Genomic DNA, 22,693 nt, shown 5'->3' with positions numbered 1-22,693 from the left:
TTAAGAACTACCAAGGCCATTTTGCTGCTTCTAGCTTTAGCTCTCCCAGTCAGTAATCTCTGAAGTGACCTAAATTGTCAAAACAAATTAATCTGCTCTGTTACTACAGCACTTGCATGCAGAGACTTCAAACACCACAGTGGTTCAGATATAAAGAAGAGTAACTTCAGGTTTGTAGCATCAAAGGAGTTACTATACTGTATTTTGAGCACTTACCTATAAAACAGTACAGCATTCTGCACCCAAATCTGTATCACCCCAAGAAGGAAAGGGCAGTTGCACTGCCAGAAAGCAGCTAAAGTCAAGAACTCTGAAGGTGAAAACTGTCGCTCCACTCTTCCATGAATTATCACACCTTTTTATTGGGCTTTCCTCAAGCTGGATACCCAATGCAGTAGGCCTTTAATAATCTCCTGTTAACTGTTTCCCTTTTAGTTAGTACATTTTCTTAGTTTTTCATTGTATTACATTCACAAACATTTTGGATGTACCAAAAAAATTACGTTTTCTATAATCAGACTAGCTTGTAGAATTTAAATATACTTGAGCAGAGTACAATTTATATTTATCAAAGCTAGAAATGTGAATTACTACTGTCCCCTCAATTCCTACCTTCCTCAACAGTGATTTTGGGTGTTCAGTTTACGAATATGCTGGATGTTCACAAAGTATTATATGCCCCCTCTTAAATAAAAGAAGTGTTGAAAGGACATCTCATTTAATTTCAGCATCCAACACCACAGATATTTGGAAGTGGTACTTAGGAAAAAACCACATGCTCTGCATATACAACCAGAGAGGAAGAAACATATCACCAAGGAAGTGGATGCATTTTCCGTACCTTAAGCAATCTTAAATCTAAAGAACATATGAAAAGTTTATTTTGAATGTTTTTATTTAAACCAATATACAAATACAAACATTTGAAGATGTACAAAAATAAAAAAAAAAAACATTTTCTACATCTTAAAAAAGCAGATCAAGCTTACTTCTATATGCATACTCCTTTCTGTAGGAAATCCTAATCAGCAGACATTTCTGTTCTCTTCAGAGCATTCTAAGCCAAATCCCCTCCCCCAAAATCCAGCCACGTGTAGGACTACAAGTAAAACTTCAAAAACCTAACACTAAACATCCCTGAACAGATTACAAAAACCCCATTTCTCACAGTTAATAACCACAATAACATATTTCCCTAATGACTTTAGGGCAAACTATGTGCTGATTAATAGTTTGCAATTCAAGCTTTCTATAGTTTATTGATATATAGCTTGAGGAACGTAGTTGGACTACATTTTTCTTCTTAAGCTATTTCCAGAAATTCAAAAAAGCAATTATAGCTTTGTTGATAGCATTCTTCCTTCCTCCCTCCTTCCCCCAAAGTTTAAACTCTTCAAACAAAAATATATCTGCAAATAAGAATAAAAAACAGTAGAAGAGGTCTGAACCCAAAATCATTGGTTTTTTACATCATCTGCCAACATAATAGGAACTGAAATGATCACCTGCTCAATATCACATTGTACTAATGAACGTAGTGGAAGCATTATCACAATAACACTATTTTGAACCAATCTATAATGTATACCCAAATAGTTTTTGCATGAAGTTTTGCTCCGTAATATTAGTCAAATTATCTCAAGCAGTGTAGTTCATCTTAATGTTCTGCCATTCTATTTGTTTTAACATTTGGCCAACACAGTTTTCTGTTCTGGTAAGAGATGTGTTTTGGAGGTGCAGTGATATAAGGATAGTTGAAGCAACACTTGTGGAAAGAGGTAGGTGCTTAAACTGACATTACTGGAAAATATATTTTTGGGGCACACAATGCCTTCTTTAGATCTCAAATACAGCAGGAGGTTTTAAAGTGGAAAACAGTTGCTCGATTGACATGAACATGCTCAGTCCCTAAGAGAAAAGCAAGTTGACAGTAGTTCAAAGAAAGCTCCATAGAAACAGGTTCTCTCCAACCTTTTTCTTTGCCATTGCTTCAGCTGTCAACTTCATCCACGCCATATAACAAAGCTGCTTAGCAAGAGAACAGTTAACGTCTACTTGTACAGTGTCCATAACATGGGCACCTAAGGCATAATCTTCTGTCTGCTACCTATAACAAATCAGAAATATTTACCTAACCCTATTGTGGAAAGCGATCTCATTAACTTTACCCACGGTGGAGATGAATGCAGGTTGAATTCAGGTTTTATAACAGCATCCTGCCTGTGGCACACTCTACTAGCTTTCAATTCTACTGCTTCTACAACTACAACGCTTTCCTCTGAAAAATCCAATCATCTGCAGAGAAAACACTAATATCGCAGAAGTAATGTTTAATTCTGTAAAAATAGCTAGTTCCGTATGACACAGACATTCTCCCCAACATTTTGTCTTCAGGTTATCTGACTGAAAATCACTATTCTGTACTTGGGTGTATGGAATAACTGAAGTTGTTTAAGTTCCTCCAGCAAATTTTAGTCTTATTTCCTGATGTTTTAAAATATGTTCAGATTGTCCTGTGAGCTCATTTCAGCACTAATACATTATAAACAAATTTTTTTAGTCGCTAAATATTTATTTTTTACTCCAGAGGAAAACTTATTTTACTAAAAAGATCTTGACCACATTTTTCAACCACTACCACACTCAAAATTTCATGAGCACTGTTGTTAGCACTGGTAATATCAGAACATTCTCCAGTTACTTCACACTACTGGTTAAGATTAAACGACAGTGCTGAAAACCACTTGAAGTCTACTGAAGCTTTCCTTTTCTTGCTAAGACATAAGAACACATCATAGGCAGTATTATTGCAAAATGAGAATAAACCAAAGAACGTGAAATGTATTTATTACCAAGCAACAACAAACTCTGCAACATTTAACACGGGAGTCATACTTGGAAAAATGGCTAAATAGCAACTTGTAGGTAAGATGCAGCTACACATAAGACACTTTCAGGAAGTTTTGACTGTCTAGTCATCTACTTCCTGCAACTAAGTTTCCCAGTTGTGAAACTACAACCACCAAGTACATCAACTGACATCCAGGATCAATATAAAACAAAAGTTTCTGGTGTAAGGAAATTGCTTCACTTTCAACAAGGTGGGAAGAGACACAACATAGGTTATGAAATAGCAAGTCAGTATTTGAGAGGTAGTCTTGTTGCTCATTTGACTGGGAGAGGTAGAGCTAGTTAAGAAATCAATAGCTAAAGCCAGTCAAAATGATATTTATCCCAAGTTTTCTAAGATGAAAAAAAATTACTGTCAGCCTGAGACTGCTTACGTCACCAGGGATTCAGTTGTTGTGCTCATATTTACTCACTTTTACATAGTGGAGGTTATTGTAAAATATCCATTCAGTGAGAGAATGCTTGCAGAAATAATCAGGGAAACAGCTGACATGACCTTTTGCAATGTGTCGACCGATTCATCTAATTTATACATCTTATGACTATGAAGGTTAATAAAGCTAAACTCTTTTGGCAGGTTGGTATTACTACAAGAACAAATACATACCAAAGGCTAGAAAGCAAGCAGAGTCTTAAATTCCATAGGGTTTACCTATATAAAAATCTCCATGCAATTTCTTCCAACAGGAAAAAAAGACAAAATATTTTAGAGATGAAAGCCAACAAGACATAGGGGTCATACAGTCAATAGGTATTAAAACCCTCACATCTTAAAGTTAAGACATGTGGGCATAGAATCATACATAATGCTCCCTTGGATTGATGTAGACTCTTCCAGGTCCTGAGTTTTGCGGGTATCTGCTGCTCCAATTTTTGTAGTATGTTTGCTGATAAACAGGATACATATCCTGAAGACCTTCTTGTTCCTGTGGCTCTTCAGCCTCACAAGCAAGTTGCCTTCCATTCACAGCTTTCTAAATACATACAAGTAGTAATCAGTTTCACAGTTCGTGTATAGACCTGCAATTCCTATTCTTGTTAAAGCTTTAAGCAAAATAAAAGGTGCATGATTTCCAAAACAGCCCTATGAATCAAGAAACATGAACTTAAGAATTCCAGTCACTGACAGACATACGACAGAAGTGGTAGTACCTACTCAGAGTTAAGCTCAAACTTTTGTTTCAAAGGAAGTTAAGATTTTAAGGCTGAAGAAATCTAGAAAGCAAAACACAAAGTCTGTCAGCACTCCTGTGCTTTGCTATTTTATTCAACTAGAACTTCAAAGCTCTAGTATTTATGTATATAAATTAATCCACAAAACTACCTAGGAAATACAGGATATTAAAATGAGATTGACTCTTTCCACTTCATGGATAGCAAGCTCACACATTCAACGGCTACTGACTAGGATGGACAAATGCTTTGCCCTTCATGAAGAACACCCTTATAAGCTTATTTTAAGGAACAAGATGAAACCGAGGAATCCAAGCCATACTATTTACCATGTGTTGCAAGTTTCCAGCATCTTTCTCTCTGTACTGATTTTGCAAAGCAAAATGTTCTTTCTGAAAGAAGAAAAGTTACAGTGGCAACAAGTCAAAATTCAACACTGCAGAATAGATTTGGTTTATACAAAAACGCTGGTGATCACAAAACACACTCTGCCTTGAGAACTGTCTTAACCGATTACCATTTAGAATACTACTTACAAGCTAATCTCTGGCAGAAAAAAAGATGCTCTTGTCAATTTAGGAAGTCTTATTTACACATATTTAATTTTGACTTTTTCATTTAATCATAAGCATGTGAAATCATGAGAAAGATTAAAGCCCTTTATTTTAACATGACATTGATTTTAGATAAGCCACAGGTTTAAAACAAAGTAAAACCCCAATTCACTTATACAGTATAAAGTTTGCACAAGCATATGGATAAATGCTGAGTCTGATATTGAACAAAAGTATTTAACTGAAAATGAATTTAATTGTACACTACCGAGAGCAGAAGGGAGTGTTTCTGTTTCCTAATTTGATAAAATCGAACAAAGTACTTCCTACTGAAAATTCAAAAACATCTAATGAGACTACCCAAAACAAAGGAAATGCTTTTCAGTAAAATTATGTTCGCCATTTACAACTTGTCTACAAAAGTTTATTTTTGCTGACTGATTTTCCAACTGACAGTCCACACTGCCTAGATATTTTACTACTAACTTTTACTAAACCTGTTTCTCAAATTATAACTCTCCAATATTGTTTCAGAAGTCTAGCAAGGCCCAATAGCTAGATGCACATAGGAACTAATTAGCATTCTATTCACAGGACAAGACAAGAGGTAACAGCAAGCAAAATCCCCCCCAACATGCATTGCATGAACACACTACATCTCAAAGTCAACTATAGGTCTGCTCCTACTGTTCAGCATGGCTTGCCAATAAAAACATAGCCATATACAGTAGTAAGTTCTGAAATTTGAATAGGAGACCATTGCTTGATTCCTTAAGCCCATTAGCCCTTTAGAACATTTAGTCTATGCTAGAACAGGAAAAAAACCCCAATTTACCATCCTGTGAGGTCCTGATGCCCGATTCCCTCTCCCGTTTAAAAAAGTAGCCTTAGAAAGTCACTTTCTTTTGCAGTTATTTGCCCTTTGCTGATTCCCAAAGAACAATCCCACCAGCAAGATCAACACAGTTTTTACACACTGATTAACACTGAGTTTCAAAACTTAGTAGCACCACATAGCTACTACGGTAACAAAAAGGCCTTAGAGCTGATGGTGATCTACTGATCAAAGCATCTGAGGTGTCTCTCACTTAAGTCATCATCAGGCCTCCCAGAAACTGTAATAAAAACAGAGGTTCTCGGGTAGCAGACAGTCATTGCTCTCTGCCCTACCTATACCTCTTACGTTTCCTAACAAAACTGTTCCTGTACATCCAGGGGTCTGTGACAGCTTTATGAGCTAATGCGTTGAGCCTGAACACACACCGTGAACACCAACATTCCCACCAGTGGGACTATGCTTTGGCCTGACAGAAGCACCCTCAATTTGAGAGAGCAAATGCATATCAATTACAAGTATAAAAGACGTACATAACACAGATGTTACTCCTGTCCATCAGAATATGTATGGGTTAAAGAGTGAAGACATACAACTTCTAGACAAAAAATATCGTAGAAAGCTTCTTTATCTTGTCAACTATATCACTTCTGAAACAGTTGGTTGATACTGGTACTCCTGGTGTTTTAAGGAGGCCATAGCTGTGGCTTATTTAGTATATGCTTTACTTAATGGCAACTAAACCAATATTCAAGTACACAAATGCTTCACAACCAGCTAGGCTGAAATCATCTAACTTTAAGAAATAATACCAGATGGAAGTCTTGCTCATTGTACATGCCTGAAGAAAAAAGAGCTACATGCAGCTTATCTATACTTAACAATGTATGGTTAACATGCACATATAGAGGAAGTAATATTTATTGGTACATTCTATTGTTAGAAAACCAGCACTACTGGCATATAAATCAGCACACTTACTGTGCGCTTGGAAGTGAGCTAGAAGAATACGGCAGAAAGGAACTTCTGCCGGAATTGATCCAGACATTTTGAAGTAGAATCACCTATACCTATGTTTTGCCTGAACAGTGTTTGGAGATACTATTCAAAAGCAGCTTGGACCACAAATAATTTTCCCAGGCAGCCTATTATCTTCTCTGTTCTTCTATTAGCGAGCTTTCCTAATACCCAACACAAAAATCTTGGTCTTAGCCAAAAGAGAGCAAGTATCTTCTGTTCTTCGTAACGGTCCTTCACTTGGTAGGAGGATCGTCATGTCCTTCAATATTTTTCAGAATGGCCAATTGTTTCCTTCAGTCATTACTCATGTACCAATCATGATAAACACTGTTAAAGTGCCCTGCATACCTTCTGATATTTTCAGTGCTTAAAGTGGAAATTTGGTCCAACCTCAAAAGGCAGACTACTGCTAAATTCAGCAGCTGCTGGAAGACAAGAATAGATGCTTGTCCGAGTAATTCACCACACTGATCCAATGGAAGACAGAAGGCATTTAGATTTTGCTCCCTACCAGTATCTTGTGACTTTTACTGCTTGACTCATGATCCACTAGCAGCATTTCTCAACTAACAAGCAGTTTCCCCCACCAACCTAAAGCTTACTCTGTAAAGCTCAAGACCTCCAATCCATTCTCCTCCATCAGTCATCTTCTTTCTAAACAAAGAATCAACCCTCTACCAACCTCTGGGATTGGTTTGGAAAAGATAGCTCAACTCCTGGAAAATGAGTAATTCCTGCTTATGCTGTGTAAAGAAGGTAAGTAAAAGTAGTTTTTTTCATAGTAACATAAACCAAAGTATACCTAGATCAAGTATAGGGAGCCTTCAATTACTAGGTATCAGATTTATTCAGAAAACAGACAACTCTGCACCTTAATACTGCTTGTTTTAGCTCCAGCCTGTCATCAGCCGATTTCACAGCTTCACCATTGCTTTGCCATCAGCAAAAAGCTGAAATAACATTACAGCAACTGAAGACAACAGGCTCAGGTATAGCCAAAGGGAACAAACATGTACCTTGAGGTTATGCAGTCACTGGTCTGAGATGTCAGAGCGATGACTTGAAAGGTGAAGCTTTACGGAGAAGCAGAACAGTCTTAACAGTTATAAGATTATATGACAAAATGGAAGACAAAGAGCAGATGAACATATGGTACCTGTAATTATCTCCAAAAAGAGAGGGCAGTTGTACTTCATTAAGAGCAACAGCATGAAGAAAAATCATCGAACAAGGCTAACCACCACATCAAGAAGACCTCATTTCTGTAATGGGCTTCATATCAGAACAGAATACAAACTGTGTACAGTTCATAATAAACCTACTCAGACTAAGAATAGTTGGGTGTAATCTTTTCTTCACTGAAGTCAAATAGGTCATAATTTGCAACACCTGCCCACATACATGAAGTTGCTGAACATTTCCATGCAATTATTAGTTACAGCACTGGTCAGCTTATATACACATCTTGAGCATGCAAAATAAGTTAGAATCTGGACTAAGCAAAAAAGCTCAGGCTTGGAGCCGTCTCATGGATCTTCCCCTAAACAAACAACCAAAGCACAAAACAAGAGCAGAACACTGTATCCTCAAGAGGACAGGCAATACAAAAACCTCCCAAACAGACCAAACAGCTAAACTAAAACTCAATTAACTTATTTCTAAAACCATTAATTAGAATGTAACTTGTCATTTTGTGTATGTTTATATACTTACCTCTAATATGATTATATCTAGGAGACAAAGTTCTACTCATTTCAGGCAGAAATGCTTCCTTGCCCTTTTTCTGGACTCCATCTAATAAATACACTCACATGCTACAGAGAGCACACTTGAATACGTGTTTTCAAATCCCAAGGAACTCAGTTCTTTGTTAGGTATTTACGGTTTTAAACTGTATCAAAAGTGGTAGAAGAGTATCTAAATGTTGCATTTTGTTTTTCTTCTTAACCTTAGTTTTAAAAAAGAAAATCTGTAGTGCAGCTATACATTTGCATCTCTGCGAATAAAGGTATTTTTTCCCAGGGAAGATTTAGCACAACTAAACACACTTCCTCATGAGTAGAAAACCTTCCTAAAATTGAGTCAGCTTACTGTCAGAGGTGTCAGTTTTGATCCAATCACTTTCTGTTTAAACCTTTTCAGGAAGTAACACTTCACTAAAAATAGTGTAAACTCAATATTTTTACAGTTATACTAGCGACTAATGGCACTATAGGGAGAAAATGGAAGAACAACTGTAACTAGCTGTCCATTCTAGACTTTCACAAAATGAGACATTACAAACTAGGAATTTTTTCCCCTTCCTGTTCAGTAGAAAAAAGGTTAAGTAATAATTTAAAGTCTCATTCAAGACAAATGTAGATAAATCTTTTCCTGAATATTAGATGCAACATCTGAAAACCCCTACTGCTTAAGTCTTCAATGTAAACAGAGGTCTGAATGTATTGCACTAATACTGTAGTAGATGATGTGGTATATTTATCAAATTATCAAGAGTTAATACAATAAAATCATTTCAGAAATAACACTTTGATCCCTGCTTCCTTTCAGTTTAATAAGGTGTTTCTTATCCTGTCCAGTTAAAAAGTTGACATTTAACATATGAATATGTTTTATCCCTATGGATTTCCCATGTAACAAAAAATTCCTAGTCACACTGAGTGGAAACAAGCCCTCAGAGTCCCACCACAGAATAAATGAACACATGTGTGGTGATCAATCATTTGCCCAGTTCCACCAGTGAGCTCACTTATCCCTTCATAACCTCAAGGAACTTTCAGACCTATGGAACCATACTAGTGACACATCAATATTCCATTTCAGACATACTAGTGTAAGTTTTGGGTAATAATTCTGTTTCTAAAAATCAGTTTAACTATAAACAATATTCTACATGAGCAGTAGCTTACTTACAAAAAGTTTTAACACCACAATTTTTAGATTAGACAGAGCTATATTGATTATAATGTCAGTTACTTCACACAGAAGCTTTGAAACACCTCTTTTCAAAAACTTTGTCACCATTATGGTGGAGTAACTTTGTTAGTGAAATGGGCTATTTCCAAACATGCAGTTAATCACCAAATGCCTGAGTTAAAGAATGGCCAATTTTAATCATACCAAGCAATAATACTACCTGAGAATTAAGATTTAGGACACAGCTTACACTATGGTATCATCACTCGATTCTAATTAAGTTCTTCTCTCTATGCCACACTTAGCTGACAGTATGGGGAACAACAGGCTAAAGCAATAGCTTTTACACAATTGCATATTTGTTTCTGGTTTGTGATTCCTGCTTTTCCCAACAGCCTCACAGCAGCAGCAGTAAAGTAGCTAATTTGCTGGTCTTACAGCAGAACCGACGCCCCCACGCCCAACAAGTGTTCATACAGGTAGGTAACATTTGCAGTGGTCATACACCCATGTTCTTACCTTCAAAAACATTTCCACAAAGAACTCAGTCTCACTAATCTTTCATTCCTTTATCCTCCTCCCCTTAACTTTTTACTTTCCCACATTTGTTTAGTTCAAGTTCTTAAGCAATTCTGAGTTTTAACTTTTAACATGACCTGCACATGCATTGCGAAATGAGTTAAAAAAAAAAATCTTGTTTTCTACTTTTTCCACTCCTCCAGCACTTATTTTCTATTGTCTTCACAGGCTTATTTTTTTTCAACTTTTCTCATGTTTTCTGTCTTGTAATTCCATTTTAAAGTTTTTCTCCCCTGCCCTTAAAGTCATACTGCTTTTGCTTCTCAAGTCCTAGAATGAAATCTGCAGACCAGTTCTGAGAATATGTGATTTACCACTTACCATAATGAGACACTGCTCTTTCGTACCTGAGTTAAGAGCGTGAATTCACCACACAAGAAGGCAAAACACACGCGGGGAACAAGAACCCCCACATCATCACCAACGGCTAATGGTCTGTGAGCAAAAAAAAATAAATCTGCCTGCTCAAGATTCTTTACCAACAGCAGATTTAGACGTGATTTAGATGAACACTGCACACCAGAACAGGAAATCCCAGTGGGCTCATTTACTCAGTTAAAACTAGAGACAAAGGAACTCATCTCACATGGCATGAAAACACAACACCTTTGCTAGAGAAAGAAGTTGTATCTTTTACTGCCACGGAACAAGTGACAGAACCAAAATCATTAGGTTCTGTCAAAGAAATTGGTGCTGAGCTACAGTGCTTCTATGCAGGAGGGCATGGTATATTATGGGGTTTTGTGCTTTGATACTTACAATAGTTTTCCCGTCTTACCTTTACATTTTGCAGTTTCATAAAAGCGTTGAGTTTTACTCTAAACATGCTCCTCCTCAAACAGGTCTTTGAAAGCCTAAACCAATTATCTCAGCAACATCTTCATCTTACATTTTCTCATCATTTCCAATTTCGAAATCCCATTACAAAAGCGTCCACTAATAAAAAGCTTGTGCCTCACTGCAGTCCCTTTCTGGTTAATGTTTTTTTTTCTACTGTAAGATCCTTTATCAAAATAGATGAGTTTATCTGTGCACATTGTGTGCTTCCTTGCATTCAATCTCGTTTGCCTAACCAACTCTTCAGTCTAACGCAAATTATAACAATAATGCTTCCCTTTTCATCAAGGAAGAGACATTCCCACCTGTATTAAGACCATTAGGAAAAAACTAGAAGAGTGCAAGAGCACCATAATCTATAAATGAATCAATATTATGCTAGGTTTAAAAGGAACGTGGATTATCTTTTCAAATTTGATCCAAAAATATCATCATTCAGTAAATGGTTTTACATGCTTTTAACTGTGCTAATACAATCTCACCATCTTCTTTCCTGTTTTGAACAGGAATACAAATATTATCATTACACAGCTTTAGCATTTGACAGGGTTGCCTGGCTAAGTATCTGAGGTATTCTTACAAGTTGCAAGTCTAAAGTCAGTCTTCTCATAGACAGAATTACCTGTGGGGCTGTATTTCCCTTCTCTACTTTTATTTCCATTGCTACAAAAAAGCCCTATTAATTTCTGAACGTTTCAAAAACTCTGAACATTTATGTATTGCATCATACAGAACAGCATTTTTTCCTCTTTCCTTCAGAAACACTTGTCAAGCTAGACTTACCTTTATTGTTCATCTCAGTCACGTTTCTAAGCAAGTAAAGACGTTTTGCTTCTTTGTGATATATTCTTTGCAATATAGTGAAGCTAACTCATGATTCAAAGGACTGCCTGCATTAGTGCCCCCTCTCCCACTCCTTTTATATATGCAACAGAGAAGTTCCTCTTTAAGCCACTGGAATTCTTCTGTTGCTCAACTTCCTCTTGCTGCACCCCAAAACTCAGTTGCCAAGCAGAGATCCCTCTCTTGCTAAGGACGTAACCTTCAGGCTCTTTCACGTTACATGCAAAAAAAAAGAGTTCTGAGTAACAGAATAGTATTTCCATGACAACAATTATTAAAAAAGCCACCCAGACAAAAGCAGTAGCTTTGTTGCTAAAAAAGTTAAAGATGAACCTACAGTCTTCACAGTAAATAAAGCTATTTACACAGCCATTTCTCCTTTGTTCCACCTAATATTCCCATGTTTTGGACTCCTGCCTCACTCTTTTAGGGCCGTAAGTGAACCAGTTCTTCTAAATTCTTCAGTGAATGAATACATAAATTGGTATCTGCAAATACCAGCACAGAGAAACTATTCCGAGTTCTCCATTATATGGTACTTACATGGTAATGTTAAATAAGAAGCTACATGTATGTAAATTCTAGTGTATACTTAAAGTATACTTAAAGCTTCCATGTCTGAAGGAGAAACTATGAAAGACATTGGCTATCCAGTATTATCAAACATCTCCAACATCCCCCTTCATTTTAATACCAACACCCATATACTCTGAGATGGATAAAATCTAGTTAAATACTGACTGCTGGGATACAAAAAGGAGAATTTAAGCTCATACAGTTGCATTTGGAATACTTAACAAGATCCAAAAAAAAGCTCCTGTGCATGATTTGAACAATACCCACACAGATGATTGAAAAATTTGCACATTACATATAACAACTTCCCAGAATCAGCTTAAATTGTATCAATTCACTTTCAACCCTCGGTTACTGTGAGTATGCAGAAGACACCATTTAAGTTCATTCTCCTTTAACTTTGCACCTTCGTGCAGTCTACCATTTCCGCTCAGACTGGATTTGATCATCTACTGCTGTTGATAATGCAGTGACACTTCACCTGCAGTTCTTTTCAGTGTAACCAGATGCTTACACCTGAACTATCTAGAGAGGCTCACCAGCATGCCTCCCATTTATGACTAGACAATGCAGTTCAAACTGCATTTGGAACATAAATTATGTGGCTAGTACAGACTTTTCCTCAAACAGGACAAGACACTGTGACAGGCTGCTAACTTGCTTTTATCTCTTTACTGATGTTCAAGTGTTGGCTTATTACACCAAAACAATGCAACCAATCACTTCTTGGCTAAAGCTGGTATTTTGACACTTATTTCTATTAGATAAAGCAGAAGCCCTTGCCTCAAGCATAACAGAGAGTACATGTTGATTAGAGGTAGTATCAGCTAGGAACAGTCAGCCTCCAGCTCCAGTTCTTTTCTCTTCTGTAGAACTCCAGAACTGAAAAGGAACAGGTACACTAACAATGCTATGCCACCATCCTTTTTTTTTTTTTTTAAAAAAAAATAAAGCATAGTTAACATCTAGTGTGAAAAAGAATGAGATCTCTCTCCTCCCTTCCCAAAACAACTTAAAAGTGTATTTATCCAGCTTGAGGGAAACAAGTATTTGATTCAGACTGTTTAGGGTCTTTTCTCTATTTACAAAATATATTTAGATAAAACATTTTATTATATGTTCAGCAAAGTCTACAGTCAGCTTCAGCTCTTCTTAGTTCTTAAGCATTCAGTAACAGAAGCCACAGTAAGCAATATCAAGAAAGAATTCAAAAGACAGCAGAGTTCCACAGAGGCAAACAGTACAGCATACACTTTATGAGTAGCCCTATAAAGAATAAATAATTGTATTTCCTTTTGTTGTCGTTTTGCCATCTAGCAGCACTACAGATGCACAAATAACACAGCAGTCCACATCTTCTGATTCTATAAGCAAGATAATCTTTTACCATAATACTTAAAGCATAGGAATGTATTAACAGAAGCATGATTCATCAACATTGCATTTGTTGAATACTGTAGTGACAGAAGAGTTATTGCATAGTTAGCACAAGATGCCCAAGCTGAGCACAGAAAAGCATTGTTTCTTTTGTATCATCTTATGTGCTATACCACCTCCAAAATAGAGGACAAAAGCCTGTTATGCCTGTTGCCAACTAAATGTTTTATACCTTCACGTTATAATCATCAGGCTGCTATTAGCAGGGATCTCAGAAAAGTTTCTTGCTTCATTCAGCAACAGTATTAGCAAGTATTACTGAACGTAATATTTCTAACACACAATAGCGTTTTAATGTGTTACTTTCTTGAGAAAGAGAATTTTTAATCAGCAACTCCTATTTGGTGAGCTTTAGTAACCAGCAATCACATTAAGAAAATCCACAAGAATTTTTTCAGTATTACTAAGAACTCCATCAAAATCCATCTTGAAGGTGGGTGAAGATTTTTTCCTAGGGCACCCCTCTATCAGAAAAAAAGGCTTCTATTGATCCTTAAAGCTGCAAAGGTACTGGAATACCAGTATTTGTTATAAATAAATGATTGTCTGAATTACCTGTCTTATAATTCAGCACATCAGCAGTTAGAATCTCATTATTTCTACAAAGTATTTAAGATGGAACAAAAATCCCATTAAGAACAATTACAATCGAATTCTCACTAATACTGATAGGTGATTAAAGTTTTCTTCAGTGTAAGCAGATATTTAAAAATCTGACTGATTTAATATATACCAAAAAATCAAAATCACACTTTAGGGGCTATAGTTTTCATGAACAAACTGGTTTATATGATGTAATAATCAATGCTGTTAACTGAAGCCATCTCCCATGAACAGGTACCTTCTGTGTTGCCCCATGCAAAACAAACCTTCTGAATTCACCTGGCGTTTCACAAACATTCTGATCCAGTACAAAGCCATACTGTAGCTAAGAAGGGCAGCCCTGTCCTTCCTTGCTCCTCATTTTAACTGTCTCATTTGCCAGCATTAGCTTTCCAGTGTATCATCTCTGTGATCCTGTTGTATCAGACCACACCCACACAAACCCTAAATGCTGATAAGGAACTTCATTGCCTACTGCTGTCTTGTTTGGACAGCATTACTTAAGATCACACGAAGCTAACCCTGAAAGCATGCTAAAAATTCAAGTACTTGTCACAGAATTAGTACAGAGTCTTTTGTTGTTGATAAATTCAAGAAAAATGATAAAATTAGAAGTTACATAATTGCAAGCATTAAAAAGTGATTTAGTGATCTTCACTAGGAATCAAAACCATACTTCGGTAGATTAGCCATGCCAAAGCCCAAATTCAAATATAACCCCACCACTCAAATCTTAACAGCTTAAAAGAATGGTAGTTGTTACTAGCAAGGAAGATGCTGCTGCTGAAGTCACTTGTTAAGTTTACCAATTTGTTCCCCCATATGAAGATTGTTTTAAAGCTATGTATGTTCTCTTAATCACCACAGAATTTCAACTATAGCTTTTTCTACTTCAAGAGGAGCAGAGTCTGTCAAACACTATTAGAGATACAAAAACGATCTATCTACCAGTTTCCTGACCTTTAAGGTCTTTATGACCTTAAGTTAAATGACTAACATCAAGGATGTAAAATTCAGACATCGTATGTAGGGAAACCTCTTGGTTGTGAGTCGGCAATTGGAAGCCTCCATATATTACCAGGAAAGCAAATTCAGACTAAATTAACATTATAAAATAAAGTTAACACTTTTCCTACCTCAATTTAAGATGTATATAACCACTTACTCACCTGAAGCATAGCTTCTTTCTGTGGTACAGAAGACACTCTCTCCTCACATGGGGATGGTTTGTGAGTGGGTGGAAGATCAATGCTGTAGTAAAGAAAGAATGAAATATGACACACCATGTTTGTGAAGTCTATCTGAATGGTCAGCTATTATTTATTTTAGCTACCAATCATCCAACACTCAATACTGAGGGACAAACACACCCTTCAGTCAGCAATGATACATATATAAAATACACTAACGTTAACACATCCACCACTGGCAGTAATTCAGCAACACGCTTTTTGTACAAAAGCGCCTCCTATAATTTGTTATTTATCCTATAATGTGTTAAGTAGACTGAACTTCCCCATATACACTCTAGCTAAGTAACATTAGGGACTACTGGTATCTATCAGCATTTCTAGGTTATGAGATACAGCTCGAGCAACATTTACTACTACAGCCTTTCTTTGAAAAGCCTTTGAGAAAGCCTTACAATCAATTACTACATGCAAGATTTCCCTGTCGTAACTTTCTCAGTGAAAGCAAATAGTTATAAAAGAATTAAATGTTGAAGACTATTCATATAAATATGCTTCAGCTACAGAACTTAAGAGAAACATAAAGAATGTTTCTAACCGTGTTAGAAATTAATAGTAGGAAAACACTTGTCTTGCTAGCTCCAAAGACTCAAATGCTGAAAACTTATTTTATGCTGAGCACTAAGTTGTTGTATATTACTCCTCATTAAGTATATACAGACATGACAGACATTTTCATTTCTCCTTCAGTTTAAGTGTTAACTGTATACGGCATGTGTGAAGACTTGTATTTATAAATCTTCAAAGCCATCATCACTTTTTATGCATGTTCCAAACAGGGTCTAGACATCATCCACTTTGAGAAGATCTTCTCAGACTTTTTTGTTTGCTTGTTTTTGTTTGACCATATTGGATGCTTAAAAAAGTAAATGGCACGTCTGGGCAGGGACTTCAGACAACGAACATTCCAGAAAGGACATTAAGTCATGTCATTTCTATGCACACACGGCCATGGGTGCTTGCTTCATTTTGCGTACCTACCAGGATAAAGCTTAGCAGACCTTCACTTCTGCAAAGCTTGATCAATTTACTCTCATGTTAGACCTATAGTTATGATAAACTAGGAGTCTATGGCATCAGTGAAGGTGGACATCTCCCCTGCCCTCCAGTTCAACTGACGAGCAGTCTCCTTTCAAGAAAACTTCTGAAGAGAATTATACTACCTCTGAAGTCATTCTTAGCTTCCTCATTTCTTTTTCAGAAATGCAAGTGATTTTGTATTTGTCTACTCTGAAAATACAGCCCTAAAATTATGACAGCTGAACAGCTGCTAAGGAAACTCAGACATTTAAATTCCTGTATAGAACACTTTCTCCATATTGTTTTCAATTAAAAAAAAAAAAAAATCCAACACATACTCACACTTTGTCAAGATAAGATGGCCTTTTTTTCCTTGGGGTCAGCAGCACCGTCACAAAGATGGTAATGATAAAAAGAGCAAGGACTGCTCCAATCACAGCCCCTGCTACAGCAACAGAAGATGTCTGCTTAAATGGCACATCTGCAATGTGATAGCACAGATTACACCTTTAAGAAGTTCACATACTTTCCATACTCCGATAAGCTATTTCAGCATTGCTCTGAAAAATGTTTCCTCCTTCCATGGCCAAACAGAATGCCTTGCCCTGCACTAGCATTCTTGCACTATTGGCTCCGGTCACCCAAGTGAAAAACTGGTTGAATTAAGAGAGCTCATGAATCATCAATATGATTTCAAAAAATTTCATTGACTACTTTTAATAATACTAGCTGCATGCTTTTATTTCTGATTTTAAGGCAATTTGAAGTTACAGAACACATGCTTTGCACTTACATGAGTAAATGAGGTGTTAACTCAAAAAGCTAGACACTAGGGCTTTATTGGCAATCTTTCTTTAAAGCCACTGAAGTTTGCAGAAATTTTTTTCTTTTGACCTCAGCATTGTCAAATCCAATGTTTAACAACCCATGCTGAATTAACACACTTGTCAGTCTTCAAAGGTCACCCATTTCACTATGCTTGGAATTCAGTGAGTTTTAAATCTGAAAACTCTGAAACCTGCTAGGATACTTTAATTCAGTGTCATCAATCTCAGATTCAAACTTGCACCAACAGGCTTAACAAGAAGTTGCAAAATTTGAATAATTCACATTAGCTTCCCTAAAACTTCTGCCTGTAAAATACAGGTAGCGTACAGAAATAATGCTCTGATCTACACTGATTACTGGGTCACAAAGGTAACAGCAAAGGAGTTTAAAATTAACACAGCTCTATGTTTGTAACATATTTCTAACGTAGTTTTCTTCAGCTATTTTCCTTCAGAAATAACATGCTGTGTTTCTCCAAAGACCACACAACCATCCTCAATTTAACCTCTTACCAGAGGAAATTTTAGGAGCCTCTTCAGCTATATGTTCTATTCACAGGTCAAAACCCAAAACCTATGCAATATGTTTTATCAATTACTCATAAATCTAATGCTGTTTTGCCTGTATGCTAGAAAGTTGGACAAAGTAATTTTTTTTTACTCATCCCTTATTTTGAAAAAAACAACCCAACCAAAACAAACCACCTTACTGCCAATCCGATAAAGGGATTCCTGTCTTCTCGCTGCGTATGAAAGACCTGACAGCAATACTCCCCTGGGATCACTCATGCAGGTATGTTTAAATACCTTGACCAAAACTGAAATGAGCATTTTTTGTGACTTTCTTAAAGTTAATAAAGTCATAGATTAACAACTTGCAGGAAGCTAATTCACTCCAGAAGATAAACATAACATACCACCTTCAGTGATCACTGTTCTGCCTTACAAGACAGCTTTCTTGATATAAGCTCCACTTATCTGTTCGATACCAGTCTATGTATGCAAGAACCATAATTCCCATGTTCTCCTGATGAATGGGCACATGAATCAGTGGAAGACTCACTTCACCACTGCATTTTAATTGGCTTAATTTTGGTTTACACTGGGTGTCCTCTTGTTTAAGTGAGAAACTGCAGGTAACTAACATATGCTGTTAGCTCCAGAGTTCATGAAGACGCTTTATTTATGAAGACGCTTTGGTCTTGTGATTACACCAGAAGAGTTTCTTGACTGCTTCATACTGTGCCACCTTTACAGTGCCTTCTTTTCCGATAAATCCTGCTGTTGAAACATCATAAAGTAGTATACTTTCACTGTAAGATCAGCCACTGAAGCCCCTCCTTTCGGGTGAAATGACAATAGCCACCCATTTACCTCTGAACACCATGAAAAATAGTGATATCCCAGTAAGTGTAGCAACACACATGAACTGAACTGTAGTGCAATTACCACAGGACTCAATTTGCTTTTTGAATTGCTTTGGCAAAAATGTAGGCACAAAAATTCTATCAGTCTAACCAGAGGAATACTCAGAAACCCAGACTACCATGCCATGCTGAACAAGCCAGGGCGCACCAAAGACATGTGGTGCCAGCTACACAGCATTTTAACCACCAGTTGGTCAGAAACAGATGGGAATTGATTCACTCCAAGAAATATTGTTAAAACAGAGCTACAGCAACTGAAAACAAAAAAAGGATTTAATTCTTTTTAAAAAGAATGTGAATGCTAGATAGTGTATCATCTGTGCTTAGAGTGAAACTGTCTGGACAGCAGCTATCCCTATTTATCATTCTCAAGGTTCATACTTCTAAAAATAGTTTCTGAAGACACTTGTTTTACAAGCTTAGGGTCTCCAAGAGGAAATGCTAAAAAGCCCATCTTAAACAGCTTAAAAACTTTAGCTCCTTCTACCCAGCCTCTGGTTTTATTATGCTTTTTCATCTCCAATTTAAGAACATATCTGTCAAACATTTTTGAACACTATCTATGTTCCAGAATGTAACAAAAAGTTTATTCACACAACAGCCATTTGTACTTACAATCAATTCTTTTTACAGCAGACATAATGTACAAAACATTGCAACACGTGTAAGTCCTATCCCTATTATCAACTTCAAAACATTTCAACTTCTTAACCCATAGGAATTAAATATATATATATTTTTAAAAATCAAAACAAAAAAATCCACAGAGACAAAAGCAAGATATCCCATGTGGAGAACAGGTTTATGGTTATGTTTATTTCCAAGTAACACCATCTTTTAAAGATGACATATAAAGTATTTTTTATTTGAAGAGAGGTATGATCTCTTTATTCCAGAAATAATTTGGATCAGAACCTTCTGGTAGAAATTGAACTCCTTTCCTTGTGTTTGCACTCAAACTACAGATACACACAATATCATCTGCTATTGTTCTTGAGACTTTGGTCAATCACATATCAGTACTCCATTAATCCAAACACAAACTTAAGTTATTTAGGGATGCTTTTCCATTTGAATTTCAAATAAAGCTGTTGTCTTAATCCTTTTTAAAGACATGCAGTCATATGCAATCACAGTGTATTGTCTACAACGCTCAATACAACTATTTTTGTGAAGCTCTAAATGCTGTAAGCTACCAAAGATCATGAGGATAGAAAAGAAGTTCCAGCATAAATGCTCATGAAGCAGCTGTAATTATGCAGCCTATTTAATTTCAAAGGTAGCAGAGATTTTTTTCCCCTTTTCAGGTTTCAAATATTAATAGCCTTATCAGCTTCATTTTCTCAAGCTAAACACTTAAAAATGGCACTTCAAAGGACCTACTACTCTGAGTTTATCATTGTTCTGTAATTCATCTAAAACTTCATTCCTCCCTACGTAATCAGCAGAATTAGTTTGGTGAACCTGCTCAAGACAAAGTAGAACTACTTCAGATGTCAAACGAGATGTCCTACATACAATTTTGAAGAACAAGAACATGTTGTTAAATCAGTATCAATTATTTGCAGGGAAAACAAATCCACTGCGGTACAGAGACTGCACAATTTATCTGAACTCTTGTTTCATATTCTGTAGTTGCACCATCGGAAAGTGTGTTTTCACTATATGATGTAGCAATGCAAGTGTACACTTCCCTACTAATAATCTGAAATTCTAGTTACCCTCTTCAAAGCTAGCATTGTAACTTATTCAGAAGCAGCGTAAAACCGCTGTTTTAACTTCTGGCCATAAAAGTTCTAGCAAATGCTTTGACACCTCTTAGCATGCTTAATGTTTATTGGCACCTGGGAAAAATAAGCAAATCTGCATTGGCCTCCAGCTTCAAAATCTATTAGAGTTTTCCTCTGACTTGCACCCAATTCTCCAGCTTCCAAATTCAATGGTAAGATTCCCACAAAACCTCAGAAACAGGTCTGCAAAATTGTACCCTGTGTACTTGCAAAGAGTCTTGTATTCATCAATGAGTTTTCACATCCTGCCAATCACAGGCCTAACAAAATATCTTACTGTATGTATATATACAGACACTAGCATAAGCTTTAGAAATCAATGGTTATAAAAAATAATTTTTTCATCTTATTCAAAGACAAGGCTTTGACCTGTTTACACAGTTACTCCTCCGAATTTTGTTCATAACTTAGTTTCAGTGCAATGACTTCTTTTAAGTACGTAGTTACAAGAAGGCTCATTAAAATGCTAAGAGGTATTCATTTTTGTGCAGAAAAACCTAAAAATAAAGCTTTGATTCTGCTGTAACTCATTTTAATTGGTAAAGTATTTGCTATACAGAAGCAGTAAGTTTACCGTGGATGGTATCTAGATTGGAGTAATTCACTTAATCTGCAAAGTAAAAGCCCCAAAAGATTATATTTGATCATTGCCTTCGGTAAACTTCTTTTTAAATTAGAGAGCCAGGACAGCCACTTTTTATTCTTCAACAATTTTGAATGGCAACTTTAATTTAGCCTTTTTTGCCTCTGACATAGACCAATAAGCACTCTGCATTAAAACTCAAATCTTAAACAGTAGTACAGCATTGGGAAAAAAAGCAGCTCAAATATATTTTCCCTAGTTCAATATTTCCATTGTGTCAAGTCACAATATAAAAACCTTCAAAAAAAAAATCAGTTTCAAAAAGTTTATTCCTCCTCTTGTGTAAGTATAAACAATCTGAAAGTGATCAGCCAATGAAATGAACTGTAGGTACACATTTAGTTTTCAGTGGTTACTACACATACCACTCCCTCCGAGATATTACCGAGCCATCTATGTGAGAAACAAAGTCTTCTTCATTGTCATCGTAACATTCACCACCCATATACTTCATTCCCAATGTTCCACCTTCATAGTAATCCATTGGTCTTTCATAACGTTCCTGGTACCTGTTAATATTGTCTATATTGTTCCACTCTGGTTTTTCAGGGTCTTCTAAATAATCTTTAGATATTAAGCTGTTCATTGGATGCTTTATTTCTTTTTTTAAACTGTCAGGGTAAGAATCCACATCATCTGACTGAAGAACATCTATTTGAGACTCTTTTTGCATATCTGATGGTGGAATGTAGTTCTTAGCAAAGTAGTCACCACGGAACGTCCGTCTTCTCCTATAGCAGATAATTCCAACCAGAACACTGACAAGTATGAGGAAGAGAGCCCCACCCACCGCACTACCGATGACGGTACCCCAAGTATCTTCCTGCATTGCTGGCAAGGTTGATGTTGGGAAATCTATTATTCTAGGTTCTGTTGCTAAACCTGTGATGCCATCAGTCGAAGGATGCCAGGGAACCGTGGGCAGTCGAGTGGTAGTAGTAGGAGGATCTAATGGAAAGAGCAAAGAAGTAGACAAGACACAGAAAAGGCACAGAATGTCAATGCAAGCTAAATCAGTTAAAGGTTTATAAGAAAGCAAAGTTGATGGGTATGTTCTACAAGAATAGTTTTTCATTCTCAAGTTCATGGCACTACAAAGAGCCTTACACTTTCCACAGGCTTTGAACTAGCTTCATTACATGTGGTTTTGAGCCATGCTGTGGCAGGATAGGAAGCATGGGGAGAAAAGTAAAAGTAATCTTTAAGCAGACATCTTGCCCTCCTCAAAGCAAGGAGATGCAGCCTTTGTGCTTGAATGTTCATTGTTCATAGTCCATTTTTTATCTCCACCATGGAAGAACGCTGTCTATCAGGAAAAACCCAAGCAGTCCTCTATCTTTCCAGCCAGCAGTTAGGAATACTGGATCAAATTAATTGGTTATGTCACAGCTTAAATTATTCCACATTAAATTCCCACTTCAGAAATTGTTCAGGGCACCAAGTGTAAGAATGA

At 36.6% G+C, this 22,693-nt stretch overlaps 1 protein-coding gene across 3 annotated transcripts in view; it reads right to left on the bottom strand.

Moving 5' to 3' along the window:
- Positions 1-877: 877 nt before the first annotated feature.
- Positions 878-22,693, bottom strand: part of NECTIN3 (nectin cell adhesion molecule 3) — a 71,230-nt gene continuing 49,414 nt past the window's right edge. Inside the window, exons 6-10 of one of the 3 annotated variants that reach the window (XR_012627164.1) lie at positions 16,896-17,034; positions 15,453-15,534; positions 4,413-4,475; positions 3,518-3,884; positions 878-2,025 (exon numbers count right to left, since the gene is read on the bottom strand). Coding sequence is in view for 2 of the 3 variants with exons in the window: in XM_074856573.1 (XP_074712674.1) it covers positions 21,596-22,188 (593 nt within the window). In the remaining variant the exon portion in view is untranslated. Of the gene's footprint in view, positions 3,885-4,412; positions 4,476-15,452; positions 15,535-16,895; positions 17,035-19,370; positions 22,189-22,693 lie in introns of those variants that run through there. The other 2 variants (XM_074856581.1, XM_074856573.1) reach the window with 2 other exon arrangements.

Source organism: Strix uralensis, chromosome 2 (genome assembly GCF_047716275.1).
Source record: "Strix uralensis isolate ZFMK-TIS-50842 chromosome 2, bStrUra1, whole genome shotgun sequence".
Classification (NCBI taxonomy): Eukaryota; Metazoa; Chordata; class Aves; order Strigiformes; family Strigidae; genus Strix; species Strix uralensis.
This window is presented reverse-complemented; position numbering and strand designations above follow the sequence as displayed.